The sequence below is a fragment of the Podarcis erhardii genome (assembly GCF_964252035.2).
Source record: "Podarcis erhardii genome assembly, chromosome: 8".
NCBI classification, from domain to species: domain Eukaryota; kingdom Metazoa; phylum Chordata; class Lepidosauria; order Squamata; family Lacertidae; genus Podarcis; species Podarcis erhardii.
The window spans coordinates 22,604,274-22,629,057 of NC_138499.1; the positions used below are offsets into that span (position 1 = coordinate 22,604,274).

The 24,784-nt window shown below is 39.4% G+C and overlaps 1 protein-coding gene across 24 annotated transcripts in view; it reads right to left on the minus strand.

Annotated features, from left to right (window-relative positions):
- Positions 1–24,784, minus strand: part of RIMS2 (regulating synaptic membrane exocytosis 2) — a 370,897-nt gene that overhangs the window by 95,571 nt on the left and 250,542 nt on the right. For 11 of the 24 annotated variants that reach the window (XM_081873943.1, XM_081873944.1, XM_081873921.1 and 8 more), the window contains one exon: positions 24,430–24,539. In XM_081873943.1, coding sequence (XP_081730069.1) covers positions 24,430–24,539 — 110 coding nt within the window. Of the gene's footprint in view, positions 1–11,152; positions 11,186–15,624; positions 15,715–19,332; positions 19,375–24,429; positions 24,540–24,784 lie in introns of all 24 variants that reach the window. The other 13 variants (XM_081873920.1, XM_081873930.1, XM_081873931.1 and 10 more) reach the window with 2 other exon arrangements.

A 24,784-nucleotide genomic window follows, 5' to 3' on the forward strand; every position in this document is an offset into this window, starting at 1 on the left:
AGTGGAAGAATGGTTTTAAAGGAATAAAAACAACAATGATATAAATGACCAATGAGACTTTTAACCCTTCTGTTTCAACTGTAATTAACCATCATGATGTAGTTAAACAACTTTTCCCACCATGCAATTGGGCGTCCATCTCAAAAGCATTTAATAACTATGGGTTGTATCCAACAAAGGTGTCCCATCATTAGCCTCATGTTCTCTATCTCTCCAAGTGTCAACCGCCACCAGCATTGTACAAGCTGACAGGTTATTTGTCAGGTAATTTATGAATTTGAGCACATCGTCATACATACGTAGTCCCACAAATATGCAGAACATGCTACATTATTGCTTGGTAATATTTTGTTTCCAAACCAACAGGCACTCAACCACCTATGTTCGCTATTAGAGGCGAGGATGATCTGGGTAACCTGACTATGAGCCTTCAATATTTCATAAACAGTCTGGAGTATAAACTGCAGTATATATGAGGCATGTAAGAAGAAATTGTTCTAAAATAAAAGACAATACCCTTTTCTCTGGAAATATGACATACCTAAAGGGAAACCATAACTCCTCCAGAAGACACTGTTATTAGGAGAAGGAATTACAAGCAGCAAAGGAATGCCTCATAAAATAAGTAGAATCTAGGAGAATAAACAGCCAGAGTGTAACCTTTTGTGTGTGTAAGAGTAGCTCTATTTTTCTAAGCTCAAAATGCAGTAAGTCATCTCCTACCCTTTATGAAAACCACAGTTTATTATATGTGACCCTTCAGATTCATTAGACTCATCAGCACCAACCAGTATAGCCAAATGCCAGGATGAGAGTTTTAGTCCAGCATCAACTGGAGGGCCAAATGTTCCCATGCTTGACCTATGTATTTGTTCTGTAAACTTAAAAGCACGCATTTTTAAAAAAGCAGGTCTTAACATTAATAAAGATTAAACCAAGCTCCTGGCAAAAAATATGAATGATGAGACAAAAAAAAAAACCTACAAAATATTTAGGTGTATGCTTAACGACAAATAATATAAATTTGTATAAAGATAACTATTCTAAATGTACCTGGCAAGGAAAAAAACCAGAGAATAAAATATAAAATACTGATAGATACAAAAGAGAGAGGAGGTTTCTCCCCGCCGGATATATTATATTATGAAGCATCTTGTCTGTGCTGGTTGAAGGAGTGGTTGTTATTGAAGAATTCATATATTTTAGATTTGGAAGGTGATGATAATATTTGGGGTTGGCATGCTTATTTGTGGTATGAAAAGGCAAAAGCACATAAGGTTTCACAAACCATATAATTAGGAAAAAAATGCATAGACTATGGGATAAATATAAAAACGTATTGGAGACTAAAACCCCACTTTGGCTTTCACCTTTGTAAGCCATAGTGGTGAAAAATTAAAATATGATGGAAGGTTGGGTAACATAGAAATCTGCTAAGAGAGAAGGGTGGAGAATTTAAATTAAAATAGTTTAAGAATTTATCAGGGATGTTAACAACATGGTTACAATATCATCATTTGAATGAAGTATTTAAAAACGATATGAAGCGGGGGTTTGGGGAACAACTATCACAACTAGAGAGAGACCTGTTAAACTGTAATGTTAAAGTAATATCTAAAGTGTATAAGATGTAATTGGAATGGGAGACAAAGGACACACAAGTGAAATCTTCAATGTGTAAATAAACCATATACCACAGTCTCTGTCATCGCTCATTCTGAGGAAACTGAACACAGGTGAAGCACCTGGAACCTCTGGAATTTCACATTGCTCAGAGATTGGGGTGGTGTGCAACAATATAATGCTGCCATAGGAAAGAGTGGGACAGCGGGAAATGGAGCAGCAGTGAAATGCAACCAATTCACTTTGCCACAAATAAGGGATGGATTGGACATTACTCATTTAGTAAATACTCCTCAGGCTGGGTCCAGGATATATCAAGGACCACCTGATCCCTTATATACCTGCCTGATCACTGAGGTTTTCGCTGTTAGTCCCCAATGGCTCAGGTGCATGGCTTGTATCCACCAGGAGCTGTGCATTCAGTATTGTGGGTATTTGTCTGTAAACTCCCAAGTGAGCTCAGTGGCAGGGCACATTCACCAACTTAGGCTGGTGCATCAATTGCAACTTTCCTTGGACAGAGATTGTCTTGCTGTTGGCATCCACTTCCTTGGCTACTGTAATGTGTTGCAAATGGGACTGCCTTTCAAGATGGCTCAGAAAATGACACAGAACAGAAAGTAGTTGCTAGTTTTAACTGGGAATGATTACCGAGAACACAACTTGCTGGTGTTCAAGGAGCTCTCTGCCTGTTTCTAAGCACACACCAATGTGCTTGTGCTTATATATAAAGTCCTATGCAGCTTAGAACCTAGGTACTTCAAGGTACCAACTTCCATATCAAGTTTCCTCTGCCCTACAACAATCTGTTCATGCTCCTCTCTGAGCACGCAAGACATTGGAGGTGAAGTGAATGGCAATCAGAGGGAGGGTATTTTCAGCTGCAGCACCCTGTCTGTGGAAATCACTAGAGACACTTGCCTGACACCTATTTTATTTCCACTGACAGTGATCGCTGAATATAAATCTATGCCACACAGTATTCCTGAATCCCATTTGACAAAATTATTTTTTGTTAGTTTTCTCTATGAGTTTCTATTATGGTTTCTAGGCAGGAAAGTCTTCCTTACTGCAACGTTAGAAGCCTTTGATGCTCAGTCAATTCAAGGCTTGATGACTGAGGTTAGATTAAGACCCAAAGCTTTTTTTAAAAAATGATGATGTTGATGAAGATATGGCTTAAATCTGCTGTTAGCCTTGCCATTTTGTTTAGGCTAAAAGCTGTTTAGAGACACAGCATCTGCTAAAAGAAAGAGCTCCTAACCAATAATGGATATAGGATTTTTGCTTTAAGCATATTGCTTGAACTCATTATGTTTAGATTTAGTCATGATGAAAGGGTGAAGGGTTCTGTGTTTTTGAAAAGGGGTTTTGAGGCAGAACAGATCTAAGTGTCTTGGCATATGCTTAGGTAGCAAAACTATTCCTAGCGCTCAATTGAAAAACCAAATTGGGGGGCAGGAGCAGTATGTGGGAGTTAATATTAACTGATGATTATACACTTGTAGGCTTTTTTTCCAAAAGCTTTGGGAAGACATGCTACTACCAGGCACACAGTATCCCCTTACAGCTCACTGAAAAGAATAGAAATGTAAGTAAATGCCAGAGTTTTATTAGGTTCTCACTTTACTTTGGCCAAGTAGATGACAATAAACATCTCATAAGTAGGTTTTTATAGCAGACAATCTGCAACAGAAGATGACATAGGAAAACTTTAGGAACCTTAATTTATCAGGGTTCCATAGGACACTTCATTGTACAAATCTTAGTCAGAAAATAACACTCAGTACAGTGGTACCTTGGGTTACAGATGCGTCAGGTTACAGATGTTTCAGGTTACAGACTCCACCAACCCAGAATTGGTACCTTGGGTTAAGAACTTTACTTCAGGATGATAACAGAAATCACGTGGCAGCAGCAGGAGGATGCCCCATTAGCTAAAGTTGTACCTCAGGTTAAAAACAGTTTCAGGTTAAGAATGGACCACCAGAATGAATTAAGTTCTTAACCTGAGGTACCACTGTATTATTATAGTCATACCTTGGGTTACAGACACTTAGAATGCGTTTTCTCAGGTTGCGGACCACCAAAACCCAGAAGTACCGCTGCGGGTTGTGGACGCTGTGGGTTGCGGACGTGCATCCCGCACGGATCACATTTGCAATCCGAGCGTCCACTGTATTAGTAGTAGTAAGAATAATAGTAAAGCAACTACCAATGGAAATGAATGCCCATATGAAACATGGGAACTAAGACTAGTAACACTTGCTCTTGGCCTTTTTGCACCCCTTAACATTTTTGTTGTTATTTAAAAAGTGCACAGGTACAAAAAGGTAGAAACAAAGCCCTCTGCATTCATTACATCAAGCTCCACCCATGGGGTTTATGGCAAGCAACAGAACACCCGTGACTAAAAAATAACCAAGAATGCATGGAAGCTACCATGTCAAACATGCCCACAGAAAAATTGGATCTGAATGATCCACTTACAATTTAACATCCCTACCTGGAAGTAACTACAGTGGAACCTTAGTTCTCGAACGACTTAACTAAAGAACAAATAGGCTCCCGAACGCCAAAAACCCGGAAGGAAGTGTTCCAATCTTTGAATGTTTTTCGGATGTTGAACGTCCAATGCAGCTGTCAGTTATTGTTTCTGGGGTGCCTGAGCCAATCGGAAGCCGCGCCTTGGTTTTCGAACGTTTCGGAAGTCAAACAGACTTCCAGAACAGATTACATTCGATAACCAAGATACCACTGTACAAGTAAACTCTGGCAGGAGAAGTACTACTGGAAGAATGTGGCTGCTGTATGTATGTATGTATGTATGTATGTATGTATGTCCCACCTTCCTCTCCAAGGAGTTCCATGTGGTGTACATGGTTCTCTGCTTCCTCCCCATTTTAGCTTCCCAATGAGCCAGTGAGGTAAGTTAGGCCAAGAGGCAGTGATTGGCCCAGGATCACACAGTGAGCTTCATGGTCAGGTAGAGATTTGAACTCTGGTCTCCCAGGTCCTAGTCTGACACTCTAACCACTATACTTTTACTCACACACATGATCACCTGTGGGTCACAATTTATTTATTTATTTCATAAAATGAATACACCACTTAACTGTAAAATCCCTCAAAGCAGTTTACATAAAGGTAAAACAATTAAAATCAAGAAAAATTTACAGCCATACTTAAAAGCATATGAAAGATAAAATACGAAAATAGATTCAAATTTCCTTAACTTTCAAAGCATCTGTGAAGGCTTCTCTAAACAAGAATGCTTTAAGCAAGATCTAGTAGCTCACCTACTGTGAATGGGAAATGCTGATGCAAGATAAACTCAAGATACAAGAAAGTGCTATTTTTGTTCACTAGGAGGAAAGTTCTAGCCTCATAGGAAGTGTTTCTGTACATATAAGAAATCCAACAAGTGGAGCTGCTCATACATCAAACAATCTGAAAAGTTTTGTGGGAGTTTTGTGGGAAATGTTGATTGGGGTTTCTTTTAGCATTGTTATTTTTACTACTACTACTACTACTACTTATGCTACTACTACTACTTACAGGAAAAAACAAGAATCACTAAAAACTTAGAAAAAACAATTAAAAATAAACATTAATAGTATCAAAATTATACAAAAATATAAAACATACAAATAATTACAATGAAAACTATATGGCTCCACCCGTATTTAGTTGACATATACTTAGTAAACAAAACTGATTATGTATGCCGTGCTAACTTTACATGCTGTATAAATATCTCAAACGTTTTTCCAATAGCCAAAAATATTTGAAATGGAACATTTGCATTGGGGAAAACTCAATACTTAATATGGTTTTAGGGTTATATTCAGATATATTTATTATGTGAACCACCCTGAGACCCCCAGGTATAGGGCGGTATAATAATAATAATAATAATAATAATAATAATAATAATAATAATAATAATAAATTATTCTATTGTAATAGTTGTATTCACATTTTCCTTCTATTGTCAAAAGGAAAAATGAAGTTATTTTATACTAGATTCAGGTAGTATTGAATCAAGTAGATTCGAGTATTCCCCACCATAATCTTCCCCTTATCTTCAGTAATCCTTATATAATGTATTTGAATGTTTTAATGTATTTTATACTGTTAATGTTAATTTAAGCATGCTCAAACAACTGGCTATCTCTCTCTCTCTTTTTCTCTGTGTATTTCCTAGATTTATTCATCCCTAAAACAGTAAACAGTAAACAAATTTGAAATTGCCCGTTTGACTCATATTATAGCGATTCACTATTTCCCCCCCTTAACTTTGAAGCTGATTAAAGACAGGTTTTTACTTCCTTCGTGAAATCCATCTACATTTTGTGTCTGTCTTTTAGGAAGTATTGAGCTTTGCTGAGGCTTGCTGCTAAGGTCAGCATGCACTGAAATAACCAGAACCCTTCAAAGTCACCAGAACATAGGGCACAAACCTTACAAAGTTCTCTGGCAACTGCATTTAATGAGGCTTACTCCCTGGTCAATTTGTATAGGATTGCAGCCTAACACTCAAACCATAATCTTCTAATACATACTCAAAATTGCTTAATGAAGATAATATACTGCTTAAGGTGCTGGTTTTAAACTTCAAAGCCCTACATGACCTAGGACCCTCGTACCTACGGGATCGCCTCCTCTGGTATGCACCATGGAGGACCTGACGGTCTGCAAACAACAACACTCTGAAGATCCCAGGCCCCAGGGAAATTAGACTGGCCTCGGCCAGAGCCAGGACCTTTTCAGCTGTGGCCCCAGCCTGATGGAACGCTCTCCCACAAGAGACTAGGGCCCTGCGGGATTTGACATCTTTCCGCGGGGCCTGCAAGACGGAGCTGTTCTGCCAGGCCTTTGGCCAGGGGGTAGTCTGACCTATTTTCCTTTATATAAGAACAAACATGAAGGAGGCCTCCCAGCCTGTGCACAGGTCCTGATATGATCAGTGAAAACAGTTGGTCCTGGCAAGTATTAACCGCTCTCAATCTTAACCTGATAACTGCCATTTGTCCAGATTTTAATTAATTTTAAGATGTATTTTAATTAATTGATGCCTGTTTTTATGTATACTGTGTTATTTGTATGAAGTTAGTCGCTCTGAGCCTGGCTTCGGCTGGGGAGGGCGAGGTACAAATAAAATTTACTATTCTTCTTCTTCTTTTTCTTACAAGCAAGGTGGTTAAAAAGCGCATATTTTCCTCACCTTTCAATGTAACTCATGTGAAATGGAGAATCTAATGTGCGTTATTTGTCGTAAATAAATATCCAGAAAATTGCAGCTGTATTAACAAGTTGTGTGTTCTTGTATATGACTTTCAAACCTTACATATACTTTAACAGAGATCACTATGGTGCTTCCCCACAATAATCTTCCCCTTATCTTCAGTGATCCTTATATAAAACATCACTACTCAATACCCTGTCTTTATCTATTCCCTGTGCATAAAATTCAATGAGGCAGTTTCTATTTGGAAAGCAGACTATGACTATTTTTCCAGCAGACACTACCTCATTCAGTGCACAGGACAGACAGTGCTCAGAGTTGCAGAGCAGGGTCACCCATCAAACACTCAAGACATTACGAGCTGACAGAATTAAATTTGCATGTACAATTTAAGACACAGGCAATGCTTCCTGATACAGTTCAACTAATAAGGTAATTAACCATGATGTTGGTGAATAAACTGCAGTAACCAAGTATATATTAGGGGTTTATCTTTTACAGTGACTTTCAGAACGACATTGTTGTAATTTATAATCTGCATGTGCTGCAAGAAGCTTTACTGTTGAATGCTAAAGCATTCTGAAAATGTAGTACATATTATTCATTCAATGCTGAATAGTCAGACAACCCTCCCTACATTAAAATGACTTAATGTCTCACCACGCCTCACCCCTCACTGGCCATCCTCTGATCCCTCCTTGAGTGCTTTTGCTTTGACCTGTAATAATGCCTCTTGCCTGTGTCACTGGAGGTGATGTGTGTGTGTTTATGTGTGTCTGGATTGCTGCCTACTGTACAAAGGTAGGAGTCATATACACCCCCCACCCCCAGACACCCCCCACCCCCAGAAGGTTGCCCATGAGGGAACATGGGCCACAGGCTGAAGAAGACTGATCTGTCTTAGACTAGATCTGTGTTTGAAGCTTTTGCTTTTTAGAAAACTGGAAACAAGATGAGGCGATGATAGGTGATTTAAAACAAACAGATGCTGCTGGGGGGGGGGGGCTTTGTTAGCATTAAAGATAGTTTCTGACATTTTCTAAGCACAATTTCTCATTCAATTAATCCCACATAGAGGTGTGAGATTTCCAAATCAGAAATACAGATTTTGAGTAAGAAAAATCACAACCTGACCCATGAAACCTATTCATATGAAGAATTAAAAAAACAAACATGTTTTGAGTAGTCCATACACATTGATATATTTTTGAGAAACAAAGTTTGTTTGGGTTACGTAACCAACTTATTGAATTTGAAGAAGACAGTAAAAAACTGTCTTGAACCTAAAGCACTTTGCCACCAACTAAGCTGTATTTTCCAACTGCTATGCTACCACACCCCAAACCACAATTAAACATCAGCACTGTTGATACAGTACCACAAATGTTTAGGTGGGGTATGTATGTAAGTGTTTCTGCTTATCAGCTACTGTGCTGCAAGAAAGAAAACGGGGTAACCGTTCATAGTTCCTTAAAATAACAGTGCAAAATGTATGTCACCCTAATAAATGATATATTCTTATGTGTGCAATTGAGGCAGGATAATGTAACAGGGCTATAGACCAGAAACGAACAATTCAAGAGTAGTGAGAAGAGTATTCATGAATGAAGAGGCTCTGTAATAAAGTCCACAACATCTAACAATGGAAGAACATAAGTACCAAGGTACCACACACCACTAAAATAAAGATGCAGCATTAAAACAGGAATCTGACAAACCTTTGGATATACTTTGATGTTTCATTAGGAGAGAAACTGCGGGCAAAGTTTATACCAAACCTTGATAAAAACTGGATAAAACTGGTAGAAGCCAGATAGCATACTGCATTCCGATGATGTGCAAACAGTTAGCCACCATGGGGGCAATTCAACACAAGATCCTCTAGGCTAAGCAGCTTAGGATGAAGCAGATCTCTGGTTCTGCCAGCTGCTTCCTGGTTCCGCTGGCATTAAGTGTCCAGTCGCAGCTCAGCTGCAGGTACACCGGTGTAACTTGCTCATCCTAGCTCAGCTGGCTGAACCAAACCTAAATGAGACTGAACTGGTGTAAGTCCCCCCCCAAAAGGGGTGTTCTGGTAGTGTGGTGGGGGCACGACAAGAAAGGAGGGACCTAGGTTGTTTCCTAAACCCACTCAGCTTGGTCATGTGAATTGGTAACCCAGCATGGAACAGCATTTTAAATGCTTGTTTCCTCTTTGCCAGGCTTAGGCAGAGCAGCAGAAGCAGCCCCACTGCTGAATGGGGTTTGGGTCAGGCGTATCTTTACACCAGCTTAAATTATACTGGCTTGCTTCATGCCAGTATAGAATAGAATTGCTTCATTTATTTATAAACCATGGGAAGTCAAAGTCCACCAAGAGCTATCAATCATACTATTTTACTTTACTTTATTTAACAGAATTTGTACACCACTTAATTGTAAATGAAGTATTGAAAACATACTAGCGTTAGGGTCATGTCAAGGTCTAGGTCTTTCATTTTGAACTATGAAAATGTTTTGAAATGGAAGAGAAATCGAAGGAATAAGGGGACACAACTGTAGAAAGGAGAGGATGGGCTGATGGAAAAAAAATTCACTTCTATGTGTGGCCCAGGGTGCTTAAAGCAAACCTGGCACCTGTGCTGCACCAGGAAGCCAGGGATGCTGCAGGTAGCTTGGCCAGGGGAGGTCCCGCCGGGAGCCCACAGGGACATTGTCTCCTCCACCTACATAACAGACTGCATGATCTGGTGAGAGCACCTGCCTTTTGACCCCAGCTGCTGCTGCTTCTGACACCACCAGTCCCACACCCCACCACTTCAAGGGCTCAGAAGGCCAAGAAACAGGACAGCGGGTTGGCGGTACCCAATGCCCTCCTGGAAAAGTTGACCAAGGCACCAGAGATGCTGAGGGACATTCAGCAGCTTTCCCTCTCCCTCAACCTGCCCACCCAGAGAGGCTCCCCAGATCTGAGAGCTGCTGTTGAACTGGGAAGGAAAACTAGCAGCTGCAGCAGTGTTCCCCACTTCTGGCTACAAAAAACAACAACAGCCATGGAACAAACAAGAATGGATCATTTCGGGTACGGAGTCCTAGAAAGCAATCTCCCAACATCTTCTATTGGAACAAAGCATGCCAGCCGGTATAAAAGACCAATATCATACAATGAAGAAGCAGTGGCTTTTTAACCCATAAGAACGCAGGAATCTTTAGCCCAACATGGGGCTCAAACCCACAACCCAGAGATTAAGAATCTTAATCTATTTACCAGCAGAGCTATTGAGAAATGTTTAATGGTTTAATTGTTTATACTAATAATTTTATTGTTTTATTATTTCTGTAAACCACTTTGAAGTTTTTTATGATCAAGCAGTATAATAGTTTAATAAATAAATAAATAAATAAAGGTGCAAATGTGAACCATGCCACTTTGGTAGAAGCAGGAATAGCACCATGTGTGGGAAATTAAACTTCTACAAAAGGTGAAATGGTATATTATTTAATGAGATGTTCGGAGGCACCTTGCCTTGCACTAAATGCTTTGTGCAAGTTTTATCATATGCTGAAGCTTGTTACAAGGGTAGCATGTTCAGACACAGAAGTATCATACTGCCCTCCAACAGATCTGTTCCTCTGAATTCTATCCATGTGCACATAGAGTTGCCCTTTATTCTGTTATGGCATAATTCAGATTAATAATGGGCACGTATAACCACTTTCCTTTCCTACTATTCTGTACTGGAATACACATAAGGAGGAACTGGGCTTCTTGGAACCTTTAATCCTTTTTACATCAGCTATTCTTCTTCTAATTTCCTTAGCCAGTGGCTGCTATTTGAAGTACTTAGATCTTGTTCAACCTAGTTTTGTGGCCAATGACCCTCTTCACTATGGCTAGAGAATATTTTAATTAACAAATTGTCCTATAGCTAACAATTTAAACATAAATCTTATAGATGAGTTGTAACTGTTAGGATTACCTAGAAATCTAAATAAACAGAATATAGTGACAGCCAGATACAAATAAATACAAATGAAAATGTTTTCTCCCCACATTGTTAATGTAATACATCATGAAAATGCCTGCTTTAATTTTCAGTATATTTTATACCCTATCCAAAATAATTAATCAAATAGCAAACACCTAAGGTTTCATTCTTTTCTAGTGATGACAAAATAAGGGAAAGAAAGAAAGTTATGTATGTAGACATACATGAGAGAAATGTGAGAAATGTAATGGCAAAAATCACAGGACAAATTAGAAGGAAAGTAGAACAGAGAAAACCAATAGAAGAGACAGACCTGGGTTTCTTCTCCTTGATGAGTCCACTTCTTCTGTTATCACGTTGTGTAATGGACAGACAGAGACACAAAGAAGATGGACGTGAGAGGATGTACTCAGAAGGAAAAACTGACACTGAGGGAAAGGGCCACAATTGTTTGAGAAAGAAACCTGCAGCGCATAATCAGTCAATGGGAAAAAGAAAACACAAGAAAGACCAAAAGGAACAAAATATTCATTTGAACCAGAAAGGATCAGAAAAATAATGTTAGTGATCAGGGGAGAAAAGCAGTATTTAAGCTGTCCAACCAGTGTGGCTAGGAAAGAAAGAAATGTGTTCAGTCCACGAATATTCAGCTTACCTAAAGATTTATTCTGGGATAAAATTAAATGTTAGCTCTGATTTTTTTATTCATTTTCACATTATTAAGTAGTTTAGAAACTTTATATTGTCTATTTTCAATGAAGATGAACCATCTTTCTTACATAGCAGGAAAGCAATGAAAAACACCACATTTTCTGGGGGGGGGGAAATCCATGCTTTCTAGAATGCCCAGTTAGAATGAATATTAATTGAATAAATGCATATATATATTTGAACTATTAATCAAGCTAAGCAAGTAAAAGCTGGAAGACAAGGTAAGTTAAAACTGGCAGCTTGACCGAGTGCAATTGGGCTTATAGGAAGATAGAATTCAGATCATGCATGGCTCTAACCTAACCAGAAAATTATATTTCCCCTCAATCACATACTTCATACATCTGATTTAATGATTAGCAATTAATACAAGTGAAGCAAAAACAGTATGGGAGTCCAAAATGTGGTATTAGACAATTTGAAACTAAATTAAGAACTACCCACTTAAAGCAATACAACTGACCTGGGCAGCTTTTCACACCTTTTTTATAAAAGTCAGCATAAATTACCAAATAATTTTGAATCCCATAAGCCATTCATATATTCAAAATCTTATCAGAATTCATCAGACCTAATATAATCTTAATTCACAGTTGCATCTGGCCCATAAAGGCTCTGCCTGCCCTCTTCCCCAAATGCCTGGCTCTTTAGCAGGCGAACTGAAGCTGCATGGAGCAAGGGATATTCTTAGCAGACTAAGGCTCCATACACATTAGTGGCTTAAAATACAAAGAGGTTGATTTCTCCCCAGGCCTAGATCTGCCACCTGAGATGACTGGCTCACTATGCTTCATAGGTAGGCAAGCCCTGGCACAACAGCACTCATTGCACTGGTGATTATCAGTAACTGGTATTCAGAGGCATGTTCTCTCCAATATTGATAGCAGTATATATCATGGCTAGTAGCCATTGATAGCCTTATCCTCCATGAATTTGTTTAATCCCCTAATCTTGTGGCAGCAAATTACATTGTTAAAGAAGTATTTCCTTTTGCTGTCCTGAATCTCCCAACACCCAGCTTCATGCTAGTTTTATGAGAATGGGAGAGAAACTTTGCTCCATCCACTTTCTCCATATTATGAATATTTTTATATATTCATAATGTCCTGTCTCTGCTCCTTACTCATCTTTCTCCCCTAAACTAAAAAGCTCCAAATGTAACCTTTCATTGAATGAGAATTCCTCCACTCCCTTGATTATTTTGCTTGCCGTTTTCTGAGCCTATGCTAGCTCTACAATATCCTTTTTAAGATGAAGTGGCCAGAACTGTATACAGGATTCCAAGTATAGTCTCACCATACGTTCATATGATGGCATTAGGATATTAGCATTTATTTTCAACCCCTTGCCTAATGATCCTTGGCATAGAATTAGGCCTTTTCAAAAATGCCACTTGCTGGGCTGACAGCTTCATTGAGCTATCCACTACAACCCCAGTCACCACCAGTTCAAACCCCATCATTGCATAGGTGAAGTTAGTATTATTTGTCCAACTGTGCATCACTTTACACTTGCATTCACTGAACCACATTTGTCATTTAATGCCCATTCATCCAGTTTGGGGAGGTCCTTTTGGAGCTCCTTGAAATTCCCTTTTGTTCTTATCCAAGTGTCATCAGCAAACTTGGTTCCCTCATTGCTCACCTCTAATTTAAGGTCATTCATGTGCAAGTAAAAAGCACAGGTCCCAATACATATAGTTGGGGAACCCCACTTCTTAAATCCCTCTATTGTGAGAACTGAGACTTTATCAAAAGTTTTTTGAAAATCTAAGTACTGTATACTGTACATTGTTGGATTGGATCACCCCTATCCATATGCTTATTGATACTGTCAAATAACTCTAAAGGGTTAGTCAGGAAGGATATATTCTCTTGGAAGCTACACTGGTTCTGCTTCAGCAAGACCTGTTGTTCTATATGCTTGGTAATTCCATTTTAATAACACTTCCCATCAGTTCCACCAATCAGTTGGGTGGAACCTGTCCCCAAGATTCCCATTTTGAATACTTAATAAAGGAATCGTAAGCAGAACCTCCTCCATAGATTTCAGCTGGTGAATATATAGAGAAAGATGCCTCAAATATGCAAGGCCCCTGACTTAGAATCTTTCTTGCAGCTGGTGCAGCTACCACAGTTAGACATGCTCTCCACATCACATGCTCGATAGTCAGTGGGAGCCTGTATCTTATGCTACCTGAAGGTTCTGAGCATTAGTAATCAATGGAACACATTACAGTAGCCAATTACTAAGATTACAAAAGTTTGGTAAATGTTAAATAAACGCCCATATTCCAGATAAAGTTGCAACAAGCAATTTCTTCCTATGGTATAAGTACGGTAGTCTGGTCTGCTCTTTCAGCACAGTCCAGTAATGTGTTTTGCATCACTCATAAGCATGGGAGATCTTCAGTAATGTAGTTTATAATCACCTTTATAGATAGTTATCATGTCTCCACACCTATGTACAGTTGATCTAAAAAGGGCCTATAGATCAGGCAACCTTGTTTCTACTCCACAAATATGTTCAAACATGATTATGTCTCCAGATCATGAGACTTGGAAGTTATATTAAGAGAGCACAGAAAGGTCAATGGGGTCTTTAAGAAGGTACTAAAAACACATAAACAAAGAACTTATATCTGCAAGGAGGTTGGCAATCCTGAATTGGTCTCAAAACAGGGCTCTGTGTTGAACTATAAATTAATTGCTGACAGAATGGAAAGCCAGTACTTTGACAGTATTTATCTTTTTTACTTCACTTATAACCCACATCTAAAAGTGAGTGATGGCAGAGGAACATTTTGAGAGAACAAGACTACAGAGGTCTTTTAGTGACACTATCTGGGAATGGAAGCTTCCCTTACACTGTTATAAACTTGACTTTTACAATCTCATATGTATCCCTGAGAGAAGGAAGAAGCTGCAGACCTGCAAGGAAAAGCAAGGAACTGAATGCAAATAATTCTCTTTCAATCAAATGTATCCCTCCTGGCAAATGATTGCTCATCTATTCAAGTAGATACAATCTGACAGAATCATTAAGGAATATTGGATCAATCTTTTTGGCACAAATAGTAAGGCCTTCTAACCTACTAACAACTTGTGGAATGCTATCAACTTTGCACCAGTTGATGGAACTGACTTCCCCTTCCTCTACTTTCCTTACAGTCCTGCACATATTTCCAAAATCTGTTCCAGAGGCTCCCCCAAGATTCCAGAACACATTTTGGGTATCACATTGGGGGGCAGTAGGGGAAAGAGACAAAGTATGCTGCAAAAGTAGGCTGATGTTGGATATCACCCACTATCCATACATCTAACACAGCATATGTTAGATCTTCACATTCCACACCCCTCTCAGCAAACAAGCACCCTGTCTGCCCCAAATCCCAACTATATAGCTTTCAAATGTAACAATGGCTAATTTCTAGCCATTCAGATTTCCCATTTATTGCATGCATGTTTTCCCATCTTCTTAGAGAAAGTTGATTCCTTTTCAGCATGACTCTTACAATCCACTCACTTCCAAACACCATTGTTTATATATTTTGCTTTCATAATAACCCCTTTCTCCAACACCTTGTTTTCTATTTCTTTCACACACTCCACACACCCACACCCCGCACTCTTTTGGCTCCACATTCCTTCGCCACTTTGTCATTTACAACCAATTTATGCCCCTTTCCCCCATAGTAAAAATAACCCAAACCAACCTCCTAAAACCCTACCTGGTTTGGTCATTTAAAACCCTTGAACATGTTTGAATTCCTGATTTTAAAATGTATCAATTATGACAAAAGAATGGAACATTTTTTAAAAAAATTACTAACTTAAGCCAAGCACGTTTTTTAATTAATGGGCATTCTAACACAAGTGGCTCTATTTTCGCTACTCTAAAAAAAGAAACTGTGCCACATGACTAATCTAAATAATTGCTACAAATAAACTAAAAATAAAAATAAAAATCACAAAGTGAAAAAAGGTACATTAAGCACACACTCATTACAAAAGCATGAAATGTAACAATTTTATAGTCTCATGCTTTCAGGTGGTTTTCCAAACCCTGACAAACCTGGCTGAGTATGATGTTTCTTTCTCGGCAATGATTTGTCATCAGTTATTGTACCATTCACCTTTTTCTGCTGGTCTTCCCATGTAACTTCTAGCGTAAACCAAAAGAAATCAGAGCTTGTCAGAAACATTAATTAACTTCTGTAAGATACCTAACATCATTTGATGAAGTTCACTCTAAAGTACAATCACTGGTAGGGCCAAAACTAGGTTCTGTTTTTTCTTCATTGACCATGTAGTATTTTACAAGGATTAAAGTATGTTTAGGTTTAGAGCCTCCTACTACAAAAAAAACCTAATATAATATATAGCCAATAAAATTTTTAAAAACAGCAGTTTTATTTGTATGTTTATTTTAGTGCTATTAATTTACATGACTCTTTATTGTTAGGCCCCTGCACGAAGGATCTTACGATCTAAAATTTGACATAAGGGAGGCAACAGAGGAAGGGGTATAGTCAGGGGTAAAAATGGGGGACATAAAAATTATTTCAGTAACAGAAATGTTGACTTAGTAGCAGTAGGCTCATTTATATTTGGCTTAATTATTTAGGCTTGCTTATAGCAAAAGCCTATGCATATTTACCCATAAGTAAGTCCCATTGTGGGGCTTATTCCCAGATAAATGTGTTAGGATTCCAGGATTAGTTATTTATAATGGTGTTCTCCCCCCATTCCCAGTTCAAACTAACCAGTATGTCCCAAAATAGGTAGAAAATATAATATATAATATAATGCACATTTTGGAATTCCTTGCTGGTTTTACTGCCAGCTAACAAATTACAAACTGCCTTGTTAGATCAGATCAAAGTTTTCAAAAGTGGCTACTCAGAAGACTCTGGAAGCTCACAAGAAGTCATGAAGATTATAGCCTTCCCGCTGCGTGTCACCACTGTCTGTGGCTCAGAGATTTACTGGCTCTGAACATGAAGGATCTATTTAACTGCTTGGCTTACAGTCTTGATATACCCATTCACCAAAAATTGGTTTAATCTTTTGTAAGGACATAAGAACACAAAAATAGCTTTCTGGATCAGGCCAGTGGCCCATCTAGTCCAGCACCCGGTTCTCAGACGTTTTAGTGTCCCAAAGTGCTATACTACTCAGAAGAAAATCCCATCCAATTCAATAGATTTACACAAAGTAAATGTGCACTGGATTGCACATACTGTACTTGCAGATAAACTGTGATACCTGGATAGCAGTGAAGCAGGAATAAACTTCCCTATGTGTAAACTACCTCTTAAATTTAGGACTTCATGAACAGAAGTGCCAACAAGAAGGAAGGTCTGATGCTATAATGATTGTTAGGCAACCCAACTCTTTTGAAAACAAAACAAGACATAAGTTTCCTCATCTCTTTCATCTGCCTCTCTTCTCTTCCAAGCTGAAAGAAACATTAGTGTATGGCATGGTACTGCAGAGATGCTTAACTGACCTCCTGCAGCTACTTATCAGATGATAGAGGGGGAGGGGCAAAGAACAAGGTGGGGTAGTGGAAACACACTGGCAGGGGCACTGGATTTGCTCCATTAGTGTGTTTGTACCCATACAATTTACTTTCCTCTTTTCTTCCTATCTCTTTTTCCATTTTGTACTTTTATCCATTAGAGTGTTTGCCATTATTTTAAACCAGTGATGGCCAAACTTGGCCCTCCAGCTGTTTTGGGACTACAATTCCCATCATCCCTGACCACTGGTTCTGTTAGCTAGGGATGATGGCAGTTGTTGTAGTCCAAAAACAGCTGGAGGGCCAGGTTTGGCCATCACTGTTTTAAACTGTAAGCAGCTGTGAGTGCATTGGCAGAAAGGCAACATATAAATATTGTAAGCAAAAAAGCCAAATAAATAAATGATTTGGCACATTAATTCCTTAACACTATAATTTGCATTTATTGTTTTGATTAGATTAACTAGGTTTTATTTTGCTTGCACACTTTAAATAAACTCAACGAGGAAAATTCAACATTGCTTTCTTCTGTATAGATAGCATAATAGATTTGCACCTGTGTTTATATTCTTGTAACAATGCGCTCATACAGAGAGAGAGAGAGAGAGAGAGAGAGAGAGAGACCAGCAAAATATACTTGAGTTTTGCAGCTTTTCAGATACCTCCCTTCTAAACACTATAAGCATGGAAATAGGCAAAAGTTGAAAGATTGATTCTCAGGACCATGAAGCAATTAGACTAAACTTGTAATGGGTGCTCTTTCCTAATGTGGGTGCAGCTCCCATTGCTGGAGTGATGCCGAAAGGGCTCATCAGAACCCTGTTTCTCTCCTTTCATCCCAAATTATTCCAACAAAGCTTGCACTAAGAGTGGGTAGTGTAAAACAGGACCCTACAGGGATCACTGAATCCATGGCAAGGAAGATCATACACATATACCAGGCTTGAGTTCACTTAATTTCTCTTGGCCTTCTCAGCTTCAAGTGCATTTCAAGACTGTAATCTTGCAGACAGGCTGCTTAAATCCCATCTGTCCCAGAAGATTTAAACAGCTTAACAGCATACAGGATCGCAGTCAAAATATTCTAGCTGCTGTTGCATATTGTCCTTTCAGTCTTACATAGTGTACACGGCAGGCCCATGTACATTGTAGCTGTGGAGGGTGCAGAAGCAGGCAGCAAATGACAACACACACACAATTACGCTGGATTCAATTAGGCTGTAACTTCATTGATTACAATGCAAGAGGTTTAGGGTAGGCATTGGGCATGTATCCATGAGACCAACCAGCCTGACTGCTTGTTAATGAGCTGTATTTTAGCAGCTGAGGTTGAACACTGCTGGGGTTCACCACAGTGTGAACTACTTCTGCCGAACCTCCTCTGGCCACTGGTGGGGGGGGGCGCAATGGCCTGTCAGACCTGAGCTGGGCTTCTGGACAGAAATCTCCACCCTCCAAGGTCCCTTAGGGGGATCCACCATTGGGCTGCGGCCAGGTGCCCTTCCTCTGTCCCTCCCTCCTAAGGATCCAGCCAAATGCTTCTTCCGCTGTAGGAAAGTTTTGACAATTGCTGTGAGGTAAGCAAAAGCCCACAGGAAATGATCAGTCTGCCTGTGGGTAAAATTTCCACCCCATCCCCCCCACCACGTCCTGAATCCAGCAGCCAACAAATTGTCCATAGGAATGCACTCATTTTAAACAGTGTAAAAATCTGGAAAATGGAATCGCGATTACAATAAATACAAGTAGAGGGTAGGTGGGAAGATTGGCTGGAAGCTGTGATGGTGGAAGCTGGGCAGGTCTGCCAGACTTTCAAAATCTGCACTTTGGTTTGCCCCAGAAGCTCTGCCCCCTGAGGACCCAGCAATGAAGCTCTCAGCCTCACCCACAGTCTCTGCTGTCTGTGTCGTTGCAAAGAGTGTAAAGCACCTTGCAGCATGCATGAGGTTCCAGATACGGTTCCCTTCTTCCCCAACAGTTGTGCTGGGCCCAACAACCATTCCCAGTTGCAATGTGGGATAAGTTTTGCAATAGGTGCAATAAGAAAACTGTTAATGTTATTCCCAATAATAGAAGGTAAAGGTAAAAGGTAAAGGACCCCTAGATGGTTACGTCCAGTCAAAGGCGACAGAAGATCAGTGTATGACAATAACTAAATATTAATGCACTGTTAACTAAGCTAATAGACAACATGCAACATAAACTACAAGTAATATAGCTCTACACAAACACAATCTAGTAGTTATGGCATGAACTTGCCTTTCCTCCCACTAACAGGTGTATGATGTTTTTCCTCACAATCTTTATGACAATAAAAACAGAGAGTGAAAATTAGTAATTACATAAGAGATGACACAGTGTTCTTCCCAAACCACCCAAGTGTTAATACACAGAAGCAAACACAATCCTCATGTATCATTTGCAATAATAATAACACACAGAGCTTCACACTTGTTCTACTAAAATCTTCTTAAATCAGTGTAACCCAACAATTATATCAACAAAGGTAAATAATAATGAATTACAGGGTCCACAATCAAAACAGTTATTTATGTGCAGGTAAGGGAAGTATCATGGGACGCAGGTGGCGCTGTGGTCTAAACCACAGAGCGCAGGGCTTGCTGATGAAAAGGTTGGCGGTTCGAATCCCCAAGACAGGGTGAGCTCCTGTTGCTCGGTCCCTGCTTCTGCCAACCTAGCAGTTTGAAAGAACGTCAAAATGCAAGTAGATAAATAGGTACCGCTCCGGTGGGAAGATAAACGGCGTTTCCCTGTGCTGCTCTGGTTCGCCAGAAGAGGCTTAGTCATGCTGGCCACAGCTGTCTGCAGACAAACGCCGTCTCCCTCATCCAGTAAAGTGAGATGAGCACCGCGACCCCAGAGTCGTCCATGACTGGACTTAACGGTCAGGGCCCCTTTACCTTTTAAAGGGAAGTATCAGGGCTGTCTCTAGACCTCAGGCACCAGATGTCTATAGGACCATTTTGATCTCTTCATTGCCCCTCCTCTTAGCCTTCCATTGCAGCTCATCCTCCTCATCCACCAACAATAAGCCTCACAAGCACAAAGCCTGATTAAATCACATTGTTGAATATGGACAGTGCTGGTGGGGGCAACAGAAAACCTTCTAATATCCTACCCACTAGGAAATTAGAAATAGGTCCATATTTCTCGAATTTCCAAAGCAACAGAGTTGGATTCAGAGTTGTGTGAAAAATTTCCCTCGAGAGTTGGGGAACGTTCTGGAATGGTGCATAATATAATATGAGCTGGGGATAAACCTTATGAAAGGAAAGAGGTTTTTCAGGAGTAGCAGTGTGGAGAAGGTTAAGTCCTACTGCATGAGCAGCCTTCCATTTGCTATACTCTCTTCTCTTTTTATATTCCTTTAGAATGTCACTGTTTTTTTGGGATGGTGTTAGAATGTTTTTTCCAGTCTATACAGTACTGGGCAAGATACTGGGTATAGGAGAACGTATTACTAAAGCTTTGGAAGGTCAACTGTAAGGACGCTGTTGCTCAGAGAGTCTCCTCTCCCCCACTAGCCATCTTCATCCCATACATCCCATGTTAACTCCTTGATGATGCCCCTCATCACATTTTTCTCAATTAAAAAGTCAAAAACAGTATAACCTTTCCTTGTAGAGAAGATGCTCAAACACTATTTTGGTGCCCCTTTTCTTCATATTTTGCAGCTCTATAACATTCTTTTTGAGATGGGGTGAACAGAACTGTACACAGTGTTTCAAGTATGACTGCACTATACATTTAGATAATATCATTCTGATACTTGCAGTAAAATTTTTGATTCTAAAGGCACAACAGTCAACCATCTAAGTCACCCACCAACTACAGATCAATCCGTGCAAACTAGATAACAAAGTGTCACAGAAATACTTAGGGAGGAATAGCTCCAGATCAGGTCAAGTTCTGACAATTATCAAAGTTCTGGTGGCCCAGCAGAGACTCAGTAAAGCTCTCATTTTCAGTGGCTTCCCAGAACTGCAAAAACAGAGGGGATTGGTTTGGTAAACACAAGCTAACGGGCTCATTCAACTTGATTCATCACTAGTTGGACCTATCTGCTCCAAATCCAAGTCACACTGCTGGAGAAGGCAAAAATCCAGAAAACCCACAAAACATAATCTATATAACTTTTTAATAAAATTGTTTTAATAATGGTGTTAGAACTCTGGCCTAAAAGTTTCAGATGATTGAGACTGAAGGACATTTCAGCACTGGAGATATTTAGCCATCTATGCAGTAAATAAGACCGCTTCTTAAGAAAACATCCCCAGATTCTGAGAACCTAAGTAATTGCCAGCCAGTTGTCAATCTCTCTTTTGAGGGGCAAAGTATCGAGTGGGTGGTTGCTGAACAGATCCAGGCACTCTTGAAAGAGACTGATTTCCTAGACCCATTTCAATCAGGATTTTGGCCTGACTTTGGCACAGAAACTTCGTTGGTCACTTTATATGATGACCCTTGGCAGGAAAGAGACAGGGGCAAAGGGCAGCTCTATTTCTCCTTTGCATTACAGGAATGGCAGTGGATGTGCTAGATGTCTTGCCTCGGTAATGGACTGGATGAGAGCCGACAAACTGAAGCTCAATCCAGATAGGACAGAGGCACTATCAGTGATAGTTCCCTAGACCGGATAGCTGGGAGACTGCCTGTTCTTGAGGGTGTTACACTCCCTCTTAAGGAGCAGGCACGTAGCTTGGGGGTGCTACTGAATCCATTACTACATGGATTCAGTGGCCTCAGTGGTGCAGAGTGCCTTCTGTCAGCTTTGACTGGTGGCCAAGCTACACCCCTACCTGGACTGGGATAGCACTTTAGTAATATTCAATGGCAGGTACCAGGCCAACAATAAAACTGCTAAATACTACTAACCATATTTAGTGTTAATGATGTGCTTGGTGCTGAAATACAACATACATACAACATGCAAACTAATGCATGTTCATTGTATATTATGTGCATAGTATTATGAGATAAAGTTAATTTGGGGTTTGTTCTTTCTGAGCAGCAACTTCCATGTCACATGACAAACTCCTTTTCAAATACAGGAATATTTCAAAGGATTTTTTGTGACAAGACAACATATGTTCAGAGTAAAAACCGTTCCACTGAGATAATTCAAGCACGTTGTGTAAGTCTAAGTGGATTTTTGGAACATGCTGAATGTATATATATAATATATACAATGTCATTTAGTTAATATGACTCTACCATGGTCCAGATATCAGGGCACAGTTCTCACAAAAAGTAATTTTGTACCAGGACTACTTCCCATTGTTAAGTAGTCTGCATTTTGAACAACAATGAACTTTATTACCTTCAATCAGACATATCTATATTTTCATCTGATACTTAATGTTTAACTGTTACAATTGTTTTCAAAACACAAAAGACAACACAAACTGGGATGATGATCTCTGAACAAACAGTCTACTATTTCAATAAATTAAATTTTCAAAGTCCAATATACAAAGAAAATGGAAAATCGCATGACAAGGAAAAATTGACTCTCTGTGACTGGTGCTGGTGCATTTAGTGAGTGCTTCGTAACACAGTTGTGGGTACCAAAAAGGTTACATCAAAACTGATGTGTTTAAATTCTGTTATGTTGTTTTCTTTCTTCATCCCACTGTGTCAGGTTGTTTTTGACTGCTTATCCCTACATATGAGCATGTGTATGTGTAAATTCAGTCTTCGGCTACAATCCTAACCCACCTACCTGGGAGTAAGCCCTATTAAATTCAATAGGATTTACTTCTGGGTAGACATGGTTAGGATTGCACTGTAACTATTTGTTATTCTATTTAACTATGAACCTGCTATATGATCCTTGATTCCAAAGGGTACTGTTATGTATCTAAATTCAACAGAGTTGAATAAGTTAAGCTGTTGAATAGTGCCATAGCTCTGTTGCTATTTATATAAAGCTAAGTTATAAAAGGTGCAGTGGATGTTGGTACATGCCTCACTAATGTAAAATATTTTAGAGTCAAGGTAAAATCTATGCAATTCAGTAGCATCAATTGCAGCAGTCCCCCCCCCCCCCTAGAAAGCCATGGAATAAAAAGGCTTATAGCACAAAACAAACCCTCCTTTCTGTTCAGACCTTCTCCTTGTCTCCACTGTCTGGGGGAAATTAAAGTAAAACAGAAAAGGGAACCAAAGCATGGGATTAAAAAAACCCACAAACCCCATAAAGTATACAAAAGGCATAAAACGGATCTTCATTTGGAGGCAGTGGAAGGAGTGCTCATCTGGGCAATTAAACATAATTTTGTAGGAATATCTGAGAAGTCTAATTGTAAATGCTGAAAGTGTATTTTATTTTCATGTCCTATAAGCATAAAAATGCTCCCTCCCAAAATTTCGAACAGGACTCAAACGGTAGAAAGCATGATTCAAGCAAACATAATTGAGGCATATGTGAGACCTAAACAATTAAAATTAGCTGTTGCCAGAATCTGACAGTCTATCACACTCAAGAAAAATTTGCTTAGTAGCCAAGTCTCTCCATCAGTCAGGCCTCATATTTTGATCAGATGCCTGATACTGCATAGGAACTTTATATTTGAGAGGTAGTGTCAAGCCATTCATAGATGGCAAACTGCTTATAATGTGGGCCTTTTTCACACAAGAGTAACCTCTGTGGGCAGATGCAGCATGACCCATTTGGCTGGCAATACAAACACCCATCACTCTTCTTTCTCCAACAGCCACCAATAAACATCTCCCCACAAGCCTCTGGAGGGAAGGGGGAAACTACATGAGTAGAAATGAACATATGACCATAATATGCAGCATAAACTAAATGCCCATCCATAATGGTGAGCCACCATCTTGTGTTTAATCAGTTCGGGACTGGCATCATAGAGGTACCTCCACATTTCATCCTTTATATTTGTCCAGATTGCTTTAATTATCCTTATTTACAAAGAACGTATATAGGGCCACTGTGTCACATTTTATGGTCCTGCATTAGCTGATATTCCTATGAAATGAATGGGATTAACAAACACTTGCAACCTTTTAGGATGGTGCAGTTTATTATATGTTCATCGTTAGAAGACTTTACAGGTTATGTTCTAACTTATATTTTGATTGCAATGAAGGTAGGATGAATCATGATCCACGTATTAATTCTATAGTTGTGATGACAATTATAGAAATCAATACTGTACAGAGCTTTAAAAGCTATTGAAACAAGTAATGGGCAATATAGAACACATCTCTTGCCAAAAACCAGTTCAAAACCTTAGAGGCAAAGGTTTCCATTCAACGCTATTACTTTTATATTTAGCAACAACATCTCTGAACTTTAAAAAGCTCACTTACTTCTCTCCAGTGTTCCCTTGGGTGGGAGTTGTGGCAATTGTCTACCCCTGCGTCCTGCTACTGGAGTACCTGATGGGCTTGTTTGGACAGACCCCGTACGAGCATGTGACCTACAGGACACAGCAAAAGAAACCATTAACAGTGAGATAGAGTTGTTCCTAGGTGTCTGAAAAACAAATAAATGAGGAATGGTTTTTGTACAAGTTGAACCTTTGTTAGCTGTGGCAGCTCGGCCCTATGCATTTTAGAAGGCACAGTTATTGCTAAAAGGAAGGTTCATCTGAGGGAAAAGCCAAAATTATACAAAAGGATGATACATGTAATGCTTAAGGAATTGCATCTGCAAATTGTCTAT